General features: G+C 36.1%; 3 protein-coding genes across 3 annotated transcripts; 1 reads left to right on the top strand and 2 right to left on the bottom strand.

Moving 5' to 3' along the window:
* The first annotated feature begins 9,986 nt into the window (after positions 1-9,986).
* On the top strand, positions 9,987-12,294 carry LOC131595525 (acyl carrier protein 1, chloroplastic-like). Its single transcript, XM_058867885.1, has 4 exons — positions 9,987-10,163; positions 10,246-10,359; positions 10,557-10,679; positions 11,930-12,294. The coding sequence occupies exons 1-4, from the start codon at positions 10,113-10,115 to the stop codon at positions 12,053-12,055; spliced, it is 414 nt and encodes a 137-aa protein (XP_058723868.1). The 5' UTR covers positions 9,987-10,112; the 3' UTR covers positions 12,056-12,294.
* A 417-nt stretch (positions 12,295-12,711) lies between these two features.
* On the bottom strand, positions 12,712-13,920 carry LOC131595524 (classical arabinogalactan protein 25-like). The gene has a single exon (XM_058867884.1). The coding sequence runs from the start codon at positions 13,860-13,862 to the stop codon at positions 13,446-13,448; it is 417 nt and encodes a 138-aa protein (XP_058723867.1). The 5' UTR covers positions 13,863-13,920; the 3' UTR covers positions 12,712-13,445.
* A 548-nt stretch (positions 13,921-14,468) lies between these two features.
* On the bottom strand, positions 14,469-21,110 carry LOC131595523 (serine/threonine-protein kinase RUNKEL-like). The gene is made up of 10 exons (XM_058867883.1): positions 20,903-21,110; positions 20,725-20,814; positions 20,532-20,584; positions 20,284-20,359; positions 20,131-20,192; positions 19,966-20,044; positions 19,792-19,851; positions 18,003-19,652; positions 16,943-17,812; positions 14,469-15,819 (listed from the first exon to the last, which is right to left on the bottom strand). The coding sequence occupies exons 1-10, from the start codon at positions 20,948-20,950 to the stop codon at positions 14,704-14,706; spliced, it is 4,104 nt and encodes a 1,367-aa protein (XP_058723866.1). The 5' UTR covers positions 20,951-21,110; the 3' UTR covers positions 14,469-14,703.
* Positions 21,111-22,650: the final 1,540 nt, after the last annotated feature.

Here is a 22,650-nt window from a genome sequence, read left to right as displayed (position 1 = left end):
TCTATTATATTTTTTAAAATTATTATTTAAAAAATCATTTTTTTATAAATTAAAAAATTATTTTTTTATAGGAAATTAACATGTTGTTAATAACGACCCGCGGGGGATATAAAATTTCTCAAACTTGTAAGCACCAACAAGGAACAACAACAAATATATGGCAGGAAATAGAACAAATAAAAAGCATTAGAAAACAATGATATTTTAACGTGAAAAATCCTCATTATGAGAGTAAAAAATCACGGGTCGTCCAGACCAAATAAATAGTCTAACTATATTGAAATAAGGATACAAAAGAGTCTCAAAGTGATTCATAGACTATTGCTAGCAATAGTAAAATCACAAAATAAACTAGTTAACAAATAAGAAACCAAAAGTTGAAAAATACTCAAATCTACAGCTTTAGTGTGAAGCCAATATCTCTCCGCTAAGACTTCATTTTGAATATCTGGACGTCTAAATGTAGACACATGTGTTGCGAATGTACACTCAAAAAATGAGCTTAATCTAACGGTTAACGAATTCAGAATCGTCGATTTACTGAGATTGGTTGCAGAAAAACGGGAATAGGTTTCTCTCTTCTTTTCTCTCTTTTGAAGCTGATTTTTGTGCCTTCTTCTTCTTCTCTCCTTATCTCTCTCACTTTCAACCCTAAATTGACTCTCTTCCAAAATTAACAAATTTTCCCTTCACAACTATGTGGAGGAAATCCTCAACTCGGCGATATCACAACAAGTTTCAAACTTCTGATTTGGTAACGCTTTATTCATCACATTAGAACCATTATCATCTGTATGAACTTTAGTTAACTCCAACAACTTAGCATCCAAAATATCATGTATCCAATAATATCTCACATCAATGTGTTTGGACCTATTATGAAAAATTGAATTCTCACTGAGAAGAATAGTGCTTTGACTATTGACAAATAACACAAATTTATCTTTATCAAACTCAAGTTCTTGCAAAATTTTCCTTAACCATAACAACTCTTTGCATGCTTCGGTAATGGAAATAAACTTTACCTCTGTAGTAGACAATGCTACACACTTTTGAAGTCTATACTGCAAAGCCATAACCCCCCCTACAAATTTAATCATGTAGCCCCAAGTAGACTTTCTATAAACAATGTCTCCAGCCATATCAGAGTCAGAGTACCTCTTTAGAGTAGGCTTATCTCCTTTAAAGCAAAACCTTACACGAGTAGTACCGCGAATATACCTTAAAATCGATTTTATAACATTTGAATGCTCTCTACCAGGATTTGACAAAATTTTAATTTTTGTACCAACGGCACATGTTATATATGATCTTGTACACACCATTGCATACATCAAACTATCCACAGCAGATGCATAAGGAACGTGTCTCATATCAAACATTTCTTCTCCATTTGAAGGACTTTGATTATAACTCAACTTGAAATGAGAAGCAAGAGGAGTGTATACCGCTTTAGAACTTTCTATTTGGAATCTTTGCAACATTCTTTCGATATAATATTATTTTGACATCCAAAGTTTCTTAACTATAATGTCACGCATGATTTTAATACCAAGAATATGTTTAACTGCTCTCGTGTCTTTCATGGCCAATGGCTCGCCCAACTGCTTCTTTAACTTGTCAATGTTATAAATAATTTTCCCTACAATAAGCACATCATCAACATATAACAACAAGATAATGAAGTCATTGTTAAAAAAAAATTTAACAATGACGCATTAACGTGAAGTAGTCCCCTGGTATCCTTGATCACACATAACATACTCAAACTTCTTGTACCACTGCCTTGGAGCTTGCTTCAACCCATATAGACTATTTCTCAATCTACACACATGATTTTCTTTGTCTTTAACTTGATAATCACTGGATGGTTTCATGTAGATCTCTTCCTCTAAACCACCATGAAGTAAAGTTGTTTTCACATCCATTTACCCAACCTCTAAATCAAGAGTAGTAGCTAAACTCAGCGCGATTCAGATTGATGACATATTTATAACTAGTGAGAAAATCTCATTAAAATCAACACCTCTTCTTTGACGAAAACATTTCACCACTAATATGACTTAATACTCTAGAGACTTAGAGTTTTACTAATGTTTAACTCTATAAATCGACATGTTTTTCAAAGCCCTTTTGTCTTCATGCAACTTCCCTATATCATAAGTGTGATTAGCATACAATGATTTCATCTCATCATGTATTGCATCCAACCACTTTTGATTTTCATCACTTTACATGGCCTCTTGAAAACATTCAGGTTCACCCTCATCTATTAAGGTTACATACTCATCCGAATTATACCTTGTAGGAGGTTGTTTTAATCTATTAGACCTTTTAAGTTGAACTTGAGATGATTCTAGAGGTTCACCAAGATTCTGATCATGTGATATATCATTTGAAAGTGCAATCACGTTATTGTATGGTATTGTTTACTTGTTTTGAAGTTTTTGCCAATTTGAATGTATTTGTTAAACTTTATTTGCGTATTTGTAATTTGTTTAGCATTCAATATTTGTGTATTTGTATTATGTTCACGTTTGAATTGTATTGTATTCGTTTTGGCTATTTTAGTATTGTACCAATAAATTAGAGTGTTTGATCCATGAGAGTGTTCCTTTTTTAGCCTAACAAACTGCTATTTTGTCGTGTCATCAGGTTTAGCTTGAATCACAAGTTAGAGCTCTTAGATAAAAATGTAGAGTTACTTGATTCAAATAAAGTGTTCATTTTGATTTGAATAAAAAACCATGTGAAAATTTTGATTTTCCTCTAGATGAATTGATTCGAATCACCAAATGAACCTGATTCAAATCACAACCTCATGTGACTCAAATCAAGTTTTAATCCTAATTCAAATCAGATTTCTCTATGAAGTCAAAAATCCATAGAGACAAAATGTTAATTTCCCTTCTCTATTGTAGTGTATTTATTCCTAGCACCATTAATTTTTCTCTTCTTTTCTATAACAACATGTTGAGTGTTAATCCATGTCAGATTTACTTCTTTTTGTTGCATCGTGTTCTTGTGCAATTTGTTGTTGTTTCAATGAATTAGAGACAGTGGGTTGATTAATCTTGTGGTGTTTTTCATGATTAATCAACTCATGATATCAATTAATAACAAAGACTCATTCATCCAAAAATTAGAGAGAACCTTGTGTGTGTGTGTAATCTTCATTCACATACATCTAATCTCTTGACTAACACCTTGTGAAATGGAGTTTTTGTTAGATAGCTTGACATTATGCATCATCTTCATCCTTAATCATTTTATGTTATTCTAGACCTTCACCTATGAAGATTGATTATTGAGGGAGACTAGTGGTACAGTATGGGTATCTAATGTCTTTGTGTGAATTTTGTTGTTTATAATAGGTGCATATGTCATTACTCGAATGTTGTTTGGTCTTTATTATTATCTATCAAGGAGAAATTTTCATTATACTCCATGGAAGACTTTGGCGATATCAAGTATCTACTGTTCGTAAGATGGAGTTGGAGTTATCCATCCTTGGTGGAGTTGGAGAAAGATTGCTCGTAGACAACGTTGGATTTGTCTAATTAACTCTTAGCTAACGACATTTTTCTCAGACAAGAAACTGGTGGGATCAAGGGGATTTCCATTCACAATTACTTGGAGCAGGTTATTTTTTATAACAAGGTTATCAGATCAAGATATTCAATGGTCTTATTTTTGTTAGTAGGTTGGGTGTCTGCGTCAACAGAAGGAATTAGCGTGTGATAGTTTGTTGTAATCAAAATGCTTGTATCAAACTTATTAAAATAGTAAAAGTTCATGATTATTTTCTAGTGGTCTTTAACAACATTGAAGAGTGGAGTAGTCAAAGTGATGACGAACGCCGAACCACTATATATCTACGTGTATCTTTTCTTCTTCCCTTATCTCCTTTTATTTCTTAGTATTCATTAAATATCACTATTGTGCTAGTGCATTATTGCATTATTTGTATGCCATGTATATTAGATTGTGCTTATAACTAATGGAATTTTCTCAGACAAGAAATCGGTGGGATCAGATGGATTACCACACATAAATACTTAGAGCAGGTTATTCGATAAAGATCTTTAGAGGTCTTGTTTTTTAGCAGTTTGGGTGTCTGCATCAACAGAGGAAATTATCGTGTCGTAATTCCTTGTAATCAAAATGCTTGTATCAAACTTATCAAAATAGTGGAATATTGTGATTATTTTCCAGTGGTTCTAACACCATTGAAGATTGGAGTAGGCAAAGCAAAGACGGACATCAAACCACTATATATCTCTGTGTATATTTTCTTTTTCTCTTAACTCCTTTTATTTTCTAATATTCATTAAATATTGTTAACGCGCTAGTGCATTATTGCAACGTTTCTATTCCATATAGATTAGATCATGCTTATAGCTAATGGTAATCACCTAAACAAAAAATTTATGGGATCAGGTGGATTTCCACACACAAATACTTGGAGCAAGTTATTTTGATAGAAAGGTTATTGGATCAAGATCTTTAGAGGTCTTATTTTTGTTAGGAGTTTGGGTGTCTGCGTCAACAGAAAAAATTATTGTGTGATAGTTCTTTGTAATCAAAATGCTTGTATCAAACTTATCAAAATAGTGGAAGATCATGATCGTTTTCCAGTGGTTTTTAAAACCATTGAAGAGTGAAATAGGCAAAGTTGGACGAAACTCGAACCACTATATATCTATGTGTATATTTTCTTCTCCTCTTATCTCCTTTTATTTTCTAGTATTCATTCAATATTGCTATTGAGTTAGTGCATTATTGCATCATTTGTATGCCATATAGATTAGCTCGTGCTTATAGCTAATGGAAATCGCTTAGACAAGAATCGATGGGAAGAGGTGGATTGCAACACGGGAATACTTAGAGCTGGAACCTGAAACTTAAAAGTTATGAAAGAGAGGAAGTGGGAAAGCTTGGGTGGTCTGTCGGACGCTTAACACAATGTCTTAGTGACCAAAGTATTGTAAAAGTGTTAGAGTAACTCATAAACTACTAAGGCCACTCTTACACACTCACCAAACATTTTTGAGAGCCTTCTTGTTTTTGTTAAAACCACCAGAAAATGTTTTTGCAAATAGCTAGTTGGTTACTAGCTCAAATAATACTTTATGAGTGTAGTTTACACTATATAATCGATTAGCAATTTATGGTTAATTGATTATCTATTTTGTAACGCCACATAATTACTAGGATTTAGAATCGATTAGTGGCGACATAGTTCAAAATCTTTTTATATTTACACTACATAATTTATTATTTGATGTGCATAATTGATATGAGCATAAAGAGTCCATGAATCATTTTCCTTTTTGAGCTATAGTTTATCATAAATAAGGGTTCTCTTCCCTTTTATTCACACCAAATTTTAGATTTCAATCATCCTTTTCTCACTCTAACCCCTGCCTCTCTAATGTAAAACATTAGTGATTTAAATGAGAGCGCTAAGGTGATAGAAATTTCAAATAGTAAATAATGGCCCGAAGTATATCTGCTTTGCATGAGGAATATTAAACGGGAAGATGGTTCAATCGACTATAGGCTCTTAGAAATAGGCGTATTTGGGAGTTACGAGAGCACTAATAATTATTCTAGTGATAATGACTATCTTTCTTCTTGTTCTTTCACAGGAAATTCTCAGCAAATAGTGGCGGCTAACGATATTAGGTATACAAGCATTGAAAATTTTGGGACCTAATACACTTGTGAGGAGATTATGGTCTCCTTTCGGCGGCATATCAACCTCTCCAGCTCTAGCGACGAGGATGATGTTATTTTGGAAATGTTTGTAGAGGGGGAGCGGGTCAACATGGCCACCCTACCTGACTCGCACAACCCTTACTTCTATACGCACCTTCATGTTGTTCAAAATTTAGGGGTTCTGATTCCCTTTTAGCGACTACAAGTGTCATTCATTCCCAAATTTAGCCAAACAGTTGGGCCTTTATTAGGGTCTTCGAGATTACATGTCGGTGATTGGATTTCAACCTTACCATAGGGATATTATTTTCCTTTTATAGTACTATGACTGATACGAAAGGCAGTTGGGTGACCTTGTGCTTCCTGTGTGGGAAGACATTATTCAAGCCTAATCCAGTCATATTGAAAGTTGGAAAGATAGGTTTATGAAAGTTAGTGATCAAGATGGCCCCTCCATGGTCACAACTAGGGAAGATTGCGCACATCACTTTCCATTGACTTGGACCAAGGACCCAATGGCGATCATTGGCTTAACTTATATTACCTCACCAATATTGAGAGGGAGATAATTCATTTTTGGGACGAATTTAAAGTTACGAGTTCCTATATAATGGTTCTTTTATATGAGGGAAAGGACAACAAGATCGATGAATACCTGCACAAGTTAGGTGATGTATATATTCCTAATCTGTTAAGGTTATTTACTTGCTTGATTATTTATAGCTAATTTTTATTTGTTTGAAAAATAGATGTCGTTTGTTTCATCCGCTAAGACGAGAGATCGTCTGGCCATAAAAAAGGTGGAGTGTCAAGAGAATTGAACTGATAGTACAAAAAGCCATAAGGGTGGCCTAATAACAAAATGAAGCAAGACAGGTTTCGAAGGGAATGCCCTTACTGATACTCACCTTTCTAAAACCTTGAACCAAAGCGGAAGCTCTTTATCGACCTCGAAGGACAACACCATTGTAATCCTCGAAGAGGATGAATAGGGCGAACAACACACTAGCTCACCAATTTGGGCTAACCCGCACCATCAGTCTTTATTGTAGATTGATTCCATGTTTAATGCAATAAAATACATTGACACTCACATTCGCTTCCATGAATATTTTCCCGACGACTTCCAAGAAATCATGTGGATAAAGCCTCATAAGCTATCTGACATGGTGGATAATTATATGCTTATGAGCATTCTGATAGAGCGAGTTCGTTGTAAGAATCGTGCAAAAACTGCAGGCGACTTGAAGCCAAAATTTCTATGGCCAAGGAATCCCTGACCCAAGGTCAAGAAATAGTAAAAAAGTTGATCAAGGAGCAGGATGAGTAGAAGCAATCAAAGGTGACACTTAAAAAACCTAAAATAGGTCGCGTCCAAGGCTTTTTCTGAGAAAAGCCTGAAGGAGTACCTCGAGGAAGCCCTTCATTTCAAGGATAAGTTGGAAGGAGAACCGTATGACCTCAAGGAAGAATTGGTGGAAACATCTAACCAATATTTTGAGTGGGTAAAAATACAGATAACCCTTCTTTAACCTGGCCTAGACTTGAACGAGACAAACTTATTCAAGGCAGTATGGGATGGCTAGATAATGGACAAATGTGAGGTGTCTCTTCGCAGGTGTCTGATCCATCTCTTGATATGACCATTCAGATCAAACCTAAGAGCACTAATGCAGGAGGATGTTGTTCACCAGGAAGTCGCGTCATGAGAAAGGTTATCCCAAGAAGATGGTTAGTGAACTCACAATTTTGGATTTTTGTTGTTTTTTACCTTGGGGTTTTTTTGTAACCATTCCCTCAGAGGCTTTATGTAGTGATTAACTATGCCCTCATGGGCATTTTATCTTGTACTATTTCCCTTAGGGATTCATTAATGACATATTTGACCTTAAGGAACCCTTTTTATCTTTGCAATTTTGTACTTATTTTTCTTGAGTAAATTGTTTTCGAACACCCTAAACAAGTTTTCCAACACTATATTTCCCCGGGGCGAGGATTCCCCATTAAGGATTATCAATTTTTGGTATCCCCTTGGGCGACAAGGATCACTGCACGAGGATCCAATGTGATTTATTACCACTAGGGTGAAAAAGATTCTTTCATGTTGATTCAACATAATCATTGCCTAATGGGCGGCAAGGATTCCACCATGAGAATCCACCATAAGTCATTGCTACTTAGGCAACAAAGATTCCTTAATGAGGATCCAGAATACGTCATTGCCACCAGGGCGACAAGGATTCCTGCATGAGGATCCATTATAATTCATTGTCTTTTGGCCGACTTTGTTAAGATTCCAAACTCTAGCCATCAACTCATGCAAAATAATAGTAGAAGTGTATCAAAATTTATAAAGAAACATGGGGCGCTTCATTAAAAATCTACGCACTCACAGAGGAAAAAAGTCTTACCTTATTAAACAAAAGTTGTCTTTGGAACAATGTATACAATCAACATAGGTGATACCTCGGTGTAATTAATCTAATTGATAACCTAAATTAAAAAACATGACATTATGCATAACAAAGTTAACGAACTCGCCATGTCCTTTTCACTTGACACTTCCATGCTTATCTAAAATAGAGTGACTAACTTCTAATATTTTAGAGGCATCATCTCATTCTCTTGGGGCACTACTTCTGGCTTTCAGGTCCACAACATTCATTTCTTCGGCATCTGGGCGCTGGGCATGGGCTAAAAACATAGTCACATTCTTTAGCTTTAAACTATCATGATAACATCTCCCAACAGTCTCATGATCACCCTAGATAACTTTGACACGTCCATTGGCAGTGGGTAATTCATGCACAAGTATAGTGTGGACAAGGCAGTTCCTAAGAGGTTAAAATCATGTTTTTATATGATTGTTATATGAAGAATGGGCGTATATGATGAGATATCTTACCTTGAACATCCTTGTGCTTTCTTCCATATTGAACATGGTCTTCAAGGTGATGTAACCCTTTATATGTACTTGTTTGCTCGAGAATTCCTCCAACGAGGCTTAAAAAGCTTTGAGGTGGCCCGAGTCCAGGCAAAGTCTTTCGAAGGCGTCACAAGTTTTTGATAATAAGTTTCTTAATTGTGTCTTTTAAGTGAACTCATACATCAGTGTTATGCTTGTGACTTTTACAGAAGTTGAAGAACTTTGACTTGTCCTTTCAAGCACATTCTTTCACTGGGTGGGGGTACTTCACCCCAACCTCTTTAAATTATGTGTTTCAGCATTCATGCAAAATCTTGTCCCTCGAAGTGTTTAGCAAAGTAGGGTAAAAATATAACGCGTATCCCTCTATTTACGTCTCTATCTTCGTCCTCTTTGCCCCTAGTGTCTCCCATTCCCTGGGTTCTACGAGCCTTTATTCTTTTCCACATCTCTATCTATGTAGTTAAAGTAAGTCTGGGCTTGGGTGAGGAAATCACTCACACTCCCCACGCCTTTTAGTCCTAAATTTTCGTAGAACATACCGTTCATCCTTAGCCCTTTCACAAATATTCAACAATTCAGACCATCGTTAGTTACCCCTACTTCCACGACTACCTTAGTTAACCGACCAATGTATTTTCGTAATGTTTCCTTTGTCTTCCGGTGGATCCCACTAAGAACGAAAATCATTTTAGGATGACACCTTTTGTATTTTGAATTGCATTGTGAACTCATTGCACAGATTTCTCCAAAAGTTAATGAAATTCCCTTCTAAGATGTTGAACCACGACGTGAATAATCCTTTGAAAGTCAATACAAATAAGTTGCGCTTCACCGCCCTTCTGGCACGATGATAATCGATGATTATTTCCACGCGTTACATTCATTCTTTTAGGTCCTCGATCTCATCATAATTGTCTAACTTTGGTGGTTTCTCTATAGCCTTTCAGATCTAGTACTCAATAATGTGTTTAGCAAACATATTCTTTCGATGATGAAAGAGAGATTGTCGATTGGTGTTGTTGTTCATCCCCTCTGAAATTGTGTCTTTAGGATGAGTGTAATAACCGGCCACATCCCCTCAAATCAAGAAGAGGATGAGTGTTTTAATTCTATTTAATCAAGTTACTAAAATCTATTTTCTTCACAAATTGAATCAATTATTTTGAGATCGAAAATCATATTTGAACACATTAATTAACAAAACCTACCTCAAAATAAAGTTTTCAGTGTCCAATCTGACAACTAAACCCAACAATACTAACTCTCACACGTGCCGGCCTCGAAAGTATCGAAGCGAAGTTGAACAAACATAAAAACCTCAACAACAAAACCCAACCAAACCAAAAACACTCTCTACTTATAAATACATTCCTCACTATTTTTCCACTCATTTTTGTATCATTTCATTTTCAACACTTTGTACCCTCCGTCCCTCTTTAGATCTCAGATCTCTCTCTCTCCAATGGCATCCATCACCGGAACCTCCATGTCCCTCCTCTCCAACAAATCCATGGTATGCACTTTTTTCATTTTCTTATTGTTCTCACGCATCAATTTATTCAACCTTGTTTAATGGATCGGTTGAATCAATACAGGTTTCTTGTACCAGGATCTCTGGTCCAAATTCAGTTTCATTCTCAATTAAGGGTGCAAGGTTTCCATCTATTACTTTTCAACCAAGAGGGCTTCGGTTTCAAGTTACATGTGCGGTATGATTTTAATCCATCATAAACTTGTATGTTTCTCTCTTTTGGATTGTGTAGGTTGTTATTATTTTGTGTATTTTAGTGTAGGTTTGTTTTCGAGGTTAATTTAGTAAAAGTTTAGTGTCTTTTGATACTAGGATGTTCTAACGAAGTTGTGATCCTGAACATCTGTGATATTGAAGGAGTTTGATTTTGTGCAGGCTAAACCAGAGACTGTGCAGAAGGTGTGTGACATTGTCAAGAAGCAATTGGCTCTGGCTGACGGTACGGATGTTACCGGAGAGTCTAAATTTGCTGCTCTTGGAGCCGATTCTCTTGACACGGTATAATTAAATTTATATACAAATTCTTGTGTTGGAAAATTGCTAATTTGTTATACTTAATCATTTGAAAATATCAGAACTTTGAGATCCTTTCAAAGTACCTGATTTAGTTGATTGTATCTTCTAGCTACTTGATATTTGAACTATGCATACCGATGGGAGTCTCATATTGAACACTTTTATTTGCTCAATGTGAGACTTCTAACATTGTCCTACTCTTTAAGAGTTGGCATTCACAACGGCTTTCACTCAATAAGCACTGACCCGATGGCAGCCCTTTCCTTTTTGACGGCTTTACTAGAGTATCGGTATTTAGGGGAACACCTTAAACTAGCCTATAGGCAGTCCTTTCCATGATCCAACTGCCAATGAGAGCACAAATTATTAGGTTTTTAAGCACATGATTAGGTCGGAGACAGCCTTGTGGCTTAAGTACCACGTTGAATACTTTATCTATTTATTGTGGGACGGACTCACACATACCCATGTCTTGATGTCAGTGATTTTGTTGTTGTTGTTGTTTGTGTTTTTCCTGCTATAATGCATTAGTATAAAAACAAGTGTTCCCGAGTCCTTGCTGCATACTGTACTGCAATAAACAGGATAAGACAACTTAGTTGGTAGCTGAGCAGGGACATCCGTTTGCAGGGGCGTAGATTCGAACCCGCGACACCCCACTTATTCACCTTTAAGGGGTGAAATTCCGGACATTAGGCTATTAGACCCAAAAAAAACTACACTGTTTATTGCTCAACATGCATGCTAGCATGCTTTATATAGCTCCCACCAATGTTGCCAATTGCATATCTTGAAAATTAAGGGTTCATTCAAATTCTTCTACTCTGAGGTGCTATAGCTCCAATATAGCCATTATTTAACCATACTATGTACTAAATAGCATATCGCAGAACATTAGTAATTTGTAGACTAGTATACTATAGTGCTATAGTGCCGCCATAGCCACTATCTGACAACACTGATTTCTACTCTAAAGTCTACAAATTTGTGTCTGGTAAAATGCCATTGGTTGTCAATTGAGTCTAGTTACTTCACCATTATTGTCTCCATTACCCTTACTTCACAGCTCACACACTACCCATAACACTTGAGATATATGCTGAAATGACATGCTAATTGCGGATATTTGATACATATCAGAACACAATGTCTTTTTTTTTTTTTTTCCTTTTGGTTTACATTCTATGGTATTTTGCTCGATTATTTAGACTGACATTTCAAATTTTGTACAGGTTGAGATTGTGATGGGACTCGAGGAAGAATTTGGCATTAGCGTGGAAGAAGAAAGTGCTCAGAGCATCACCACTGTCCAAGAAGCTGCTGACATGATCGACAAGCTTCTTGAGACCAAGGCTTAAACCAGCTAAGAGGAGGACTTAACATGTCCATTTTGGAGTGTCTTTTTGTTTTGTTGCTATATGATATTTGGCGTGTCGGTTTAATTAAACTTCATGTAACTGCTAGATCTTTTCTGGGCCATATTAGGATTACAATAATGTTAGTTTTAATCTTAATTTTGTAGAACTTATGTCTCTTTCTTTACATGTTAAACAGAATTTGCTCTTATAAGTCACAAGTATTTGCTATTTTGAGATAATCATGTGTTCACTACTTCAAAGTTCAACGCCCTTGTTTCTATTAATAAAGATATTTCTTGTTCTGTTTTACTTCATTTTTTGGTACCAATTAATGATATGGCAGAAAAAATGTCTTCTCAGTGTTAATCTTTTGACCTGAACTCTTACAAGAAAGATTAAACAAGATTATATCCGCTCAAGATGGGAAGTCCGTCGAAAATAGAAAAACTTTGATTAAATTCTATATGCTGTATTAGCCAATATTACAATAAAATTATGATAGAAGTTACGATTCAATTCAGAACCTTGTGATCTTTTAAGCGAATATTTGGAATGAAAATTTGTTAGTTGAAACTGTAAATTCTTTCTGACATAAAAGAAGTTCACTTTGTGCATCACAAATTCATATTATACATATCTTTATACTACATTTTCATGCCTAAACTAAGTTCATTTTCTTATGCAAATACTGTTGATGCCAATAATGTGATTATGATATACAAAGAATGAGACAAACAGACAGCAAAACAAGACAAAACATGATTACCTAAACATTAGTACTAATATTACTATTGAAATTTCTCACTTGATTGGGCATCATGTGGTCGATAATCGGAAATTATTCCTGATGAATAGGTGTCTATCACGTGCACTTCAGTCTTAACATGAAAAAAATGAGTACTTGCTTTTGCTTCAACCATGTGACATTGGCACCCCACCTCAACTCAGTTCATGGCATACAAATCTGACAGAGCTGGTAGCAACTCTTTCATTTCAATCTGAATGCATCTTTAGAATTTCGGCGAGTTTGACATAATGACAGTGATACCGTTAAGTCGTAATTTTGTTGAAATCTAAACATGCACTCAATGTGGCTTTCAGCTTTTAATGAGCATAGTGATGCTGGAATTGCAAAAAGGCACTTTAAAAAGTTCAATTATGGGCCTCTCATTAGAAAGAAAAGATGAACACTTTAACATAAAGGAAAAACAAAAGAAAACTAACCTCAATAATTACAAATGAGAAATCAACAGTAGAAATCATAAATCATAACAAAAATTGCATTTGAGAAAGAAACTGAGTTTCATTATAGTAATCATCATATACTACAAGGTACTAAGAATGAAAAATTAACAAACAAGAAAGTGGAATATGGCACATCACAAATCATTTACTGCAAAGAAAGGTATGCTGCTGCTAAACATGTAAAAACAGTAATGGCTCTGTCAAAGACTACACTTCTATGAGCATTGGAAGCAGCCTGTATTGATCCATATGGTGCAAATGCAGAAAAGGGTCCTGGAGCAATGATGTCATCTGGGTTTGGAGGACTTGGATTGGAAGGAATGGTGGGAATGTCAGAGCCTGTAGGAGTTGGTAAAGCACCACCAGAAGAAGGCAAAAGTGGAACAATGTCAGGTGACAAAGCTTGGGAAGGTAAGAGTGAAGATGGAGAAGGATCTGAGGAGAGTGTGGGAAGTGTGGGAAGTTCAGGAAGAGGTTGTGATTGTGAATAGGATGAAAGGAGAGGTGAAGGCATGAAAACCATGATGATCATTAATACTAGATAAAAACTGAATGATGCCATTTCTAAGGGTGAAGGCTTTTAGTGGGAAAAAAAAATGATGGCAATAACCCTTTATATTGGCAAACACTGTGAAGCTTTGCAGGCTCCTATCACTTTCACAACCCTCTTCTACCTTAAGACTTGTGTGGGGTCATGTAGGGGCCCCACTTGGGTTGAATCCATTGGATCATCATAAGGAAAAGTTGTGTTTTTTTCTTTGAGGAACAGACAAAGAATGGAAAAGGTTTCCATGTGACGTTTGGTGAGAAAGAATCATTTTCTACCCGTGATATTTGGTGCCATACAGCTTTGTTTTTTTGATTTATTTATTAACATGTGTCATTAAGACACAACAAATTAGGGTTACCCTAATGTTAATAATGTTAATTATAGAACAAAAGGGTATACTGACTTTAGTCTTGCAACACATTTTTATCTTTTAAGAAAGGGGTTATGTGTGTTCCCTTATCATTTTGATTTGAATGACATTGATTTCTTATAGCTGACAAATATTTGTTGTTCTGGCCATGTGTGCATATAGGTACCCTATCAAATAGGAACATGCTATTGCTCCAAATTTCCATTTGAGCTCATAACATCTTGTTTTTAACATGTGCCCTATTTTTAAATTACCGAAAGTAATTTTTCATTTCATGAAGATACAGAGTACACATAATTCAAATAGAAGTACACAGTGAAGCCTGAGTGGAATTCACCAAAATGCTCTACCTGAAAAATAAAGGTAAGCGAGTAAAGTGGAGAAGTTACAAATTCTGCCAACAAGAACAGGACAAATCATATTGGCAAAAATGAACATGAGAATTGTAACATGACATAATATGATACCAATCATTATTCAAATTCAAATGCAGCGAGGTAACCGCTGCAACTCCATGGCCGCCAATCCAGCAGTTTTGGCCAGGGCAGGGATACTTGAACTCTTGAGTTCAGAAACTATTCCTTCAATTCTTGAAATCTCTGGTATTGATATTGATAATATCATTGCGTGCAATAAGTACTGCTTGCAAGCATAACCTAAAGCATGAAGCATTCTCTGAACCGTTAAATGAGGGATGCCTTTACTCCAGGATTCTAGGATCACAGTGACCTTGGGGAGATTGGTTAGTAGACCAGTTGTGGCTTCTCTAGGAGCGGCCTTGAACAGTAAAATCACACACTCAGAAGCTATATCGGCAATACTGGTTTCCCTAGATGCGCTCAACTCTAGGAAGACACCAACATTGTTTCCAAAGTCTGTTATATCTCTTATGCATTGCTGGGGGTCAACTGCTCCACTCACCTCAGGAGGATAGTCGCCTAAGAGAGTTGGTTCTGTTGTGTATCTGAAGCCTTTTGTACAGCTGACTGAACGAGCTAAAAAGGCCCTACACAGCCCAAGAGTTGGTTCCAGCAAATCTTCCATACCCTTTGCACATACAAACTCAAGAAAATTACCAATCCTCCTAACAACTTTCAATTGGGAGAGTAACTTTGACTCCATTTCAGGAGCAGAAGCCAGAGCAAGACACAGCTTAACATTATTCACATTTGCATTTGACAGATCACCAAGCAAGAACTCAAAACATTGTGATATTGTCTTCAGGTGTAAAATGTCTGGAATTGAAATAAAACTGAACTCTAATAACATGACAAGAAGCTTCTGTGCAAAGATAGGAATCGGATCTTCATCTTCGATCAAGGTTGGGTAGAGAGGAAGAAAATGTGTATTCGATACGAACTTCAGATCGTTCAGTCTTTGCTCTTCTTCAATTGGTTCACTCAAGAGAATAATCATCACATCAAAAAAGATTTTAAGGCACAAAAATCTGGCATCACCGTCCTTGTTACCCTTGTAGAGAACTGTCAAACTAGGGAGGATTTCACGAATGAAAATGTCAGGATTGCCAAGGATCACAGAAGATTCCTCCGTGAGAGACTCTAAAATTCGGAGAAGGGTTATTTGGAAGTCATCTCTTCCCTGAAAGCCAAACAATAAACAAAGACAGCAACATCAGATATCAATTGTCAATTAAAAGTATAACTTGTTCTACTGAAAGTCGCAGCTGCCATCTAACTAACACTATGACCTAATCAATGATAGCATTGGTAAAATAATTGCCAAAACAGCTATTTAAGAGAGATAAATTGCAAAACAATATGTATAAATTTAGCAGGCAGTGTATTAGATATTAGAACACTTTCTGTTTTGATTGAGCTATTTTCTTTTAAAATACTAACGTATAACGTGCACAACTCTTGAGGTATGCTCAAATGAGAAACATGCTCCGGTTTTTCAAATTAAACACCACCACCCTTATTGATTGAGAAAATTACACTAGTCTTTTAGGCCTATTGTTATTTTAAGAAAATAGAGAGGTGGGTGTAATTGATGGGTACATATCATCTACAGGATAAAGAGGGTGTATGTCACTTAAGTAGTATATTTCATGCAGAGTAGGTGCAATTTCTCCAAAAATTAACAAATTTTATAATTTATTATAAGTAGAAAAACTATTTTCATAGATAAATTTAATAATACTTTGTAGACATAAAATTTCAGCATTTTTACTGCCAAACTAATAATTTCTATTGAGTAGATTAAGTCTACAACTTTTTATGAAGTTTAAAAATTATTTGATCCTTCATCAAATAATTTTAACTTAACATACAGTTTATTTTTTAAAATACAAAAGGTGGTGATAAGATTACATAGCCATGAGCATTCGATTAATTTAAAATTTGGAGTGCATGATCTTTAAGATAATATTACCATATTCAACAGTTGGATTGATGAACTTTAATGTTTACAAAAAAGTTATTAAGCCCGGTAACTTAACAAAAGTTACTCTCGAAGTAAGTTCATCTCACTGATTAATTATATCAAATACTTACTTTGAGATCAACACTCTTTTTTGGTGAGATTTGAGGTCAACCCTTAGATTCTAAAATACACCTTTTATTTCATTAGTAGACTATCTATCGACTATATCTTAGCACACTTAATATCTAATGAAACTTTGCAGCTTAGCTCTGACTGAACTCATGATTTCAGGAAAGCATGGGATTAAAAGTAAACAAGATCTAACGGCTGAGTCACTGACCTGAAACGGTGCCTCTGCGAGTTTAATGAGATTCGCCAACTGCCGTAGTACTGGAAGTGTCGCCACTTTATGCTTAAAAGCTGAACTTTCAAGAAGATGAAGGACAACAGGAAACAAATTAATATTGGCTTTTGGAGCAGATCTGCCGGTAAGGGAAGAGATATGTCCATGGCGCCTTCCTCCCATCATTTGCTGGATATCCCCTGTTATTATATCCAGTAAACCTGGAATAGTAGATGCCACAATATGCAGAAATGCAACTAAACACTGCCGCACAAAGGCATCCTTCTCTTTTCCCAGCCTATCCACCACTGAGAGTAACTTATGGCTGCAAAAGAACTGTGGAAGCCACCTTCTACCGTGCTTGCAGAGGAGAGCCACAAAAACAAGTGCCTTTCCTTTTAAAACTTCACTACCCTGCTCAACAAGGGACAAAAGACTTGGGATCAGATTTTTATCCTCTGAAAGTTGTATAAGGTATCTTCCAACATTTGTGAGCATATGACTTCCAAGCATTGCTAAGTTAAGAAGATTTAAGCTAATTTGCTGCTCTCGCGGACTGCCTTTGACAAGAGCAGAAGCTAGATCCTTGAATGAGAGTTTCTCTATAACAGACTGAATGCTAGAAGGATTAAAGCGAACTAAGCGTACTAAACATGATCCTGCAGTAAGCCTCATGCTTTCCTGTTTCCCTGCCGCTCTATAGATATAGCAGAGATTATTAATAACATCTTGACTGGTGAAACGTCCCACCCAGACCCCTCCTTGGCTGCAAATATTCTCAACTGTTCTCAATGCATACAACTGAGTTATATCATCCTCACCTTTTCTCAATATCGCTGTCACAAGGGAAATTAATGAATTTGGAACCTGCAGCCAGAAGAAAATAAGATAACTCTAGAAAAATATGAACTTTGAATGCTCACAAAGAAAATAAAAATAGGTGGAAGTAAACACACGTGCGCACACACAAACACGCCAAATCACTACAGAACTCAAGCTTCAAATGGCATAGGCAGATGGACAATAAACTTTACATGCAACAAGCTTAGAAGCTAACCTGCCAGCCATGTGCGGTCCTATTGTCCTTCGATGGAGATTCAAGTGGAGTGTTATCTTTAGAGTCAGCATTTTGGGTAGATATATAAAATAGCAACTCACCCAAAGCAGCCATAGAAAACCTTCTTACTTTTTCCTGTCTGTCCCTAAGGCCATCCGTCAGTGAACCTAGAATTCCAGAATTAGCCAAACTGTCATCAACAAAGGTAGAGTGTCTGATCAACAGACCAATCAGTGAAGCAAGTTGAACACGTAAAGCTGATGCCTTAGATTGACGTAGCAATTTTATGAGAATGAGCATTATTGGCCCATTGGTCAAGATATTGGCTGCATCAGCATTACTGCTCAACATCTCGAGGTACCTAACCACATTTTGTTTTTCTCCAATGCTAGTATTCCCATTCAAGATGGCTATAATTCGGTTATGCACTGCCTCCAATTGCTCTTTAGGCATTTTGATAAAATCAGGTGCTTGCAACGCCTCAAAAGGAAGTGAAGGGATGGCTTCCGAGCCTTTGTCAACTTTTCTGCTGGGCATTACAGGTCTGACTGAGAGATCAGATGGATGCCAAATAACCTGGGAATTGTCGTTTGATGATCTTGAAGAATCTGAGTCAAGGCCAGAACCTAAATCTTCTTTTGGCCTATGTTTTTTCACTAGAGGGCTTACACTTGGAGAAATAGCAGATATGTCAGAACGGTCAGGAGTTGACTCGTGATCGAATGACCTTGAATCGTCTGAGGCAGGAGTAGTCACAGATAAGGTGTCCAACCGGTGAATAACATTTTCAGTGTCCTCTGCTTTTCCCTGATTCTGAAAACTATTCTCCATTTTCTCATTGGGCACAGGTGTGTGCTCAGAACCATCAGTTTCTTCAAGTGTATCCTCTTCACTATTCTCATTAAAATCAAGTTCCATGTCAGTGTTCTCAATCTTAACGTCTGCATCCTTCTCAGAGCCATTGGGCAAGGGGCGACGATAGTTTTCTTTCTCATTTTCTTTTTGTAAATTTGATTTTGCTATTCTTGAAAGTCTCAAAAGATTCAAACCTTTTTTAATATTGGAATCTTTCTGCTTGACCTCAACTGCTCGACCAGATCCCTTTGTCTGAGTTCTGTGACTATTTGGTGTTGCCCTTGTTGGTGTCTCAATGCCCCTTGATCCTAAACCAGAATTTTCGTCCTTTTTTAGCACTCCTTTCGTGTCTTTTTCACGATATTTGGGAGGGGTTCTGTTATGAGAAGACTTATCTCCATTACGTTCTGATAAGCATGGTTTAGCATGAAGCTCTATCATATCATCAAATGCAGGTTGAGAAGGAAGAGACAATAGAGAGAATTTGGTTTTCCAAAAGGCATGACCACAAAGCTCAGGCCACTGTATTCTTTCGGCTGGATCTTTGACCAACAGAGAATTAATTAAATTGACAAAAGGTCGACTTGGATTTCCAGGGAGAGGTGGAGTCGGGTCTGAAATGATGGATTTTACAAGGTGCGTGAATTCTCTACCCACAAAAGGAGGCTTCCCAGTATAACACTCATATAGCACACAGCCTAGAGCCCAGAAATCAGAAGCATAAGAATGAACTCCGCCATCTTCAAAAAGCTCCGGAGCCATGTAAGAGGGTGTTCCACGTTTTGCTTGAGGCAACTGCAGAAAGAAGTAAAGAGACATAGTATGTATTAACACATTATTTGGTTTCAGTAGAAAAGTGACAGCCATAGTTGAGTAGAGGTCTATCAATACATGAATATTGATGTCCAAAATTGCAAGAGTTAGTAAAGCATACCGATGAAGAAGGAACTTTCGATATCTCTTTTAACTTTCTGGCCAATCCAAAATCACAGAGCTGCATCAATAAAGTAATATAAAGTAATAAGTACACACTTCAACACATATTAACAAAAGGGAAATTAACTAAATTAATCCAATCAACAATGAAAGAGAGTGAATAATTTGACACCTTTGTACGACCATTTTCATCTAGTAGAATATTTGATGGTTTCAAATCACAATAAATTATTCCATTTGAATGTAAATACCTGAGAAAGGAGTATCCAATTTCAATGCATAACAAGAGTAATACAATACAACTAAACTAAGGGAAAACAAAGGGAAATTAACATACTGCAGAGCTCTGACGAGGTCACAAGCAAGCTCATTAACAGATTCCTCAGGAAGCTGAATATCCTGAAATTCATCTTCATAATCAGCATTAAAAAGAGAGTAACAACAAGTACAATCTCCCATTCCAAAACACATGCAGTGAAATACTAAATACCTGCCGTAAGATCGAAAGTAGATCCCCACCCACACAATACTCCAAGACCAACCATAAGTGAGCAGAAGTTTCATACCTAAAAAAGCATAAATATACAAAACTTAAGAACCGAGTTCGAACAAAGTAATTTACGCACAATTAATAATAAGAATTCCTCATTTTCAAATCCTCCTTATTTTAGTAAGTAAGAATTATTTTATTCATCACATTCACATCAAACAAATTGAATAGAATTTAACAGTCCTCACCATGAATAAAACTTGAGCACATTTTGGTGATCTAAAGTGTGAAGAATCCTAACCTACAGAAGAGTAAAAAAAGTAATTTCGTGAGTTTTCGCACATAAACACAATACAGCTCAAGATCTGGTAGAAAACTGTGAAAATTTACATAATGAATGCTATCAATAATTAATTAACAATACTAATTTCGGTAACTCACTTCTTGAAGAACCTTGTTTTTCTGAGATTTATCAACGCTTTTGATTGCGAAATACTCGATCGTCTTCTTCTTTCTACCTTTATACACGGTCTGCGAAATCAAACACAAAAAAAGTAAGATCGATGGAGAGATGGAATTGAAGATGGAAATGAAAGGAGAAAGAGGTGGGTTGAGTTACGGAGTATCTGCCACGACCAATGGCTTCGTAGATGTGATACTGGTTCATGTTGAAATGGAATTTCTAGGGTTTTGCTTTGGGGATTTGGGATGGTGGTGATGTGTGTGTGTGGATGAACAGAGAGTGTTCTAACGGGCGGGGTATTTTGAAAAATTGAAATGAGTGGGTATTGTTTTCTTGCTTCGTTTAAATGAAATGGGGACAGGGAGACTTGTTTTAAATTTTGTTTTGGACTATTTATTATATTTGAAATTGGAAGGATGCTATTATCTTATTGACCTTTTGTATTGCAGTCGTAATTCAAAAAAAAAACTTAAATAGTATTTTGGTTAAGTAAGTTGACGACTTTTTAATTTTGATCCTTAAATTATTATTTTGTTCAAGTTTTTTTAGGTTGAATTTCGTTTATTTTTAGTCCTGACGACAATTTTTTATTATAAATAATTTTTTACTATAAAAAAGTTGATGTGCTAACGTAACGTTACTTACATGACAGACTTATTATAATTACTATTATTATTTTTTAAATTTCACGTAGATTAATTATTATTATTTAATTATTTGGGCGTTAAATGATAAAAGCAAAAACATACCAAATCTTTCAAAAATGGCTTTTCATTTTTTATTTTTTTAAATTTTTATATAGATTAATTATTATTTAATTATTTGAGTGATAAATGATAAAAGTCAAAGCTTACCAAAACTTTCAAAAAATGTTCCCCCAGAGGGTTCAAACCCTAGACCATTAAACCATTAAGCTACTTATGTAAAACTTTTTTTTTTTTTATAAGCAAGGTATATTATATAACGAGTACTAGGGGTACTCGAACCCGCTTACAAAAGAGGAGCAAAAAGTTCGGAACAAAGAAATTACTAACCAACTGAAATCTACCTTAAGTAAAATAACGGGTTTTTACAAAAGTCGTAGAAATTACACTTGGAATAAGCAATTTCGCCGAAAAACGACAATCTCCAAATCTTCAATTTGATCTCCCAAGTGATATCATTAACATTACAAATTCCACTATTAAAAATAAATGTCATTTCTCCTCAACCAAAGGCCCCTTACCACAACCATCCATACCAGCCCCTCCTTTCTTCTATTGACTTTCGACGATCTCGCTAAAGCACCCTACTGAAGAATTTTTTTCCAAGGAATCTCCTCATGAACCAGATCCAAGCCTGTCCAAAGTGCTATATTGTTCCACACCCTCCTCGCTACTGAGCAATCGAAGAAAATATGAGATAACGATTCCACCTCCCCTGCACAAAAAACACAGAACGGATCCGAATTTGTTAACAGGATACCTCTACGAACCAGCTGATCTTTGGTTGGTAACCTGTTTAAAAGACATCACCAGACAAAACCCTTAATGTTGAACGACACTTCAGCGGACCACAACGTACGAAAAGCTCTGGAAATGTCATCACTAAAGTTCAAAATATATGTTCTGCCCGTCAAACGGTCATTACCTGCCTTAGCGCTATAGCCATGATCCCTATCATACTTCCAGAACAAAACATCCAGATTGTCCTTTACCGGAGCTACAGGCCCAATGAGGATAAGAAGTTGCTGATATACTGCCAAAGAAGAAGCGGACAGCAGATCCATTTGTATTCCAAAATCACCCCAAACCCAAGAGTCACCGATCCGCTTACCAAACTCAAACACCATCTTTCTCTTCATCGAGCTGACAGAGTATAAGACAGAAAAAGCTTCCTTGAAAATAAAATCACCAAGCCAAAGA

Source organism: Vicia villosa, linkage group LG4 (assembly GCF_029867415.1).
Source record: "Vicia villosa cultivar HV-30 ecotype Madison, WI linkage group LG4, Vvil1.0, whole genome shotgun sequence".
In the NCBI taxonomy this organism is placed as follows: Eukaryota; Viridiplantae; Streptophyta; class Magnoliopsida; order Fabales; family Fabaceae; genus Vicia; species Vicia villosa.
This window is presented reverse-complemented; position numbering and strand designations above follow the sequence as displayed.